The sequence below is a fragment of the Aplysia californica genome, unplaced genomic scaffold (genome assembly GCF_000002075.1).
Source record: "Aplysia californica isolate F4 #8 unplaced genomic scaffold, AplCal3.0 scaffold00715, whole genome shotgun sequence".
Classification (NCBI taxonomy): Eukaryota; Metazoa; Mollusca; class Gastropoda; order Aplysiida; family Aplysiidae; genus Aplysia; species Aplysia californica.
Genome location: NW_004797985.1, coordinates 124,382 through 126,215, shown reverse-complemented (window position 1 = coordinate 126,215; position 1,834 = coordinate 124,382). Strand labels below are relative to the sequence as shown.

At 36.4% G+C, this 1,834-nt stretch overlaps 1 protein-coding gene across 1 annotated transcript in view; it reads left to right on the top strand.

Annotated features, from left to right (window-relative positions):
* LOC106013203 overlaps positions 1-1,834 on the top strand; it is a gene marked incomplete at both ends in the record, with an annotated part of 6,669 nt that overhangs the window by 2,105 nt on the left and 2,730 nt on the right. Inside the window, 1 exon segment of the mRNA XM_013088280.1 lies at positions 253-303. Within this exon segment, the coding sequence (XP_012943734.1) occupies positions 253-303 (51 nt within the window).

Below are 1,834 nucleotides of genomic sequence, written 5' to 3'. Positions count from 1 at the left end.
TGGTAGTCGAAGCAATATATAGTGGTCTAAGCCCTTAGCTCTTGTCTGTAATGCCAATGGCACATCGGCATCTAGTTATTTATGAGTTTCCACCTTTTTACCCCTAGACAGACAGACAGACAGACAGACAGACAGACAGACAGACAGACAGACAGACAGACAGACAGACAGACAGACAGACACTGAGTCTTCGCTATTGTTTACAATGTGTTGATGATGAAATTCCATGATTATCTCTCCAAAAACAAAAAGCAACGACTGCTCTCTCTGGGCCCAAATCTCCGCCCGCCACCCCTTCACCAAGTACGTTCTGAGTGATCCAGTGTGTGTTCTGTGGCTTAGCGTATGAACTATCGTATAGTGTGTGTTCTATTGCTTAATTAATGTGTGACCTATCGTTTAGTTTGTGTTCTATTGTTTTATTTGTTATATATTGTATAGTGCGTGTTTTATCTCTGAATGTGTGAACTATCGCTCAGTGTGTGTTCTATCTCTGAATGTGTGAACTATTGTGTAGTGTATGTTCTATCTCTGAATGTGTGAACTACCGTTTAGTGCGCGTTCTATCTATGAATATTGTGTGAACTATCGTTTAGTGTGTGTTCTATTTCTTGGTTAATGAGCGAACTGTCGTTTATTGTGTGTTCTATCGATTAATTAATGTGTGAACTATCGTTTATTGTGTGTTCTATCTCTGAATGTGTGAACTATCGTTTAGTGTGTGTTCTACCTGTAAATATTGTGTGAACTATCGTTTAGTGTGTGTTTATCTCCGAATGTGTGAACTATCGTTTAGTGTGTGTTCTATCGCTTAATTTGTGAACTACCCTTTAGTGTATATCTTACTTTACTTTTTACTTTTTCGCCTGCTGTTGCTGTTAAGCATCGAGGGGAGATTCAGTTTTCTACAGTAGGCCAGGTCTTCAGCTGTTTCAATTGGGATGATATTAATATCTAAGGGTTCCCTTGACTTCCTCAATCCATATTTTGCGTGGCCTTCCTCTTCCTTTATGGCCGAAGTGTTGGGGTATTATTGAAGCTAGGTGGCTTTCGTTATTGGAGGCCGAATTATTTTATTCTCTTTTTTTTTCTATGAAATACAGGCAGGACTCAGTGCCAATAGCTACTCTTTCTTGGCCTGTCTTGTCTTGTGATGTTAAGGGTTTTGGGTAGAAATTTCATCTCGCTTACATTGATTTTGCTTTCATTGGTCTTAATTAATGTCCATGTCATTAATGTATGTTCTATTGCATAATATATAACTATCGTTTAGTGTATGTTCTATCGCTTGATGTAAGAACTATCTTTCATTGTATGTTATATTGCTTAATGTGTAAACGAATGTTTGGTGTATATTCATTCGCATATTGTACGAGTGTCATTTATGGTATCTTACTCGTATACCGCTTAATATATGAACTATCGTTTAATGTATGTTCCTGTTGCTTAAAGTATAAATTATCGCTCATTGTAAATTCTATCGCTTAATGTATCAGCTATCGTTCCGTGTATGTTCTGTATAAATGTCTCACAAGAATTCTTTTTGCACCAAAATGGCTACCCTTTAACTTCCAAGTTCTAGTTTTGAGAAATTTGACGTTAAAAAATTTGAGTTTCATAACATGTCAAGATTTTTTTAAAGAATAGCTTTGAATATCTCGATAACGACTCCAGATAGTCTTACAATTTTGATAAAGCAGATAGAGCATTCGGTTTCTGACCTCATAGTCTTATAGTAACTGAAAATTACCAAAAATGTCAGACAGGACTTCGTAATTTATTACTACTACTACTACTACTACTACTACTACTACTACTACTACTACTACTACTA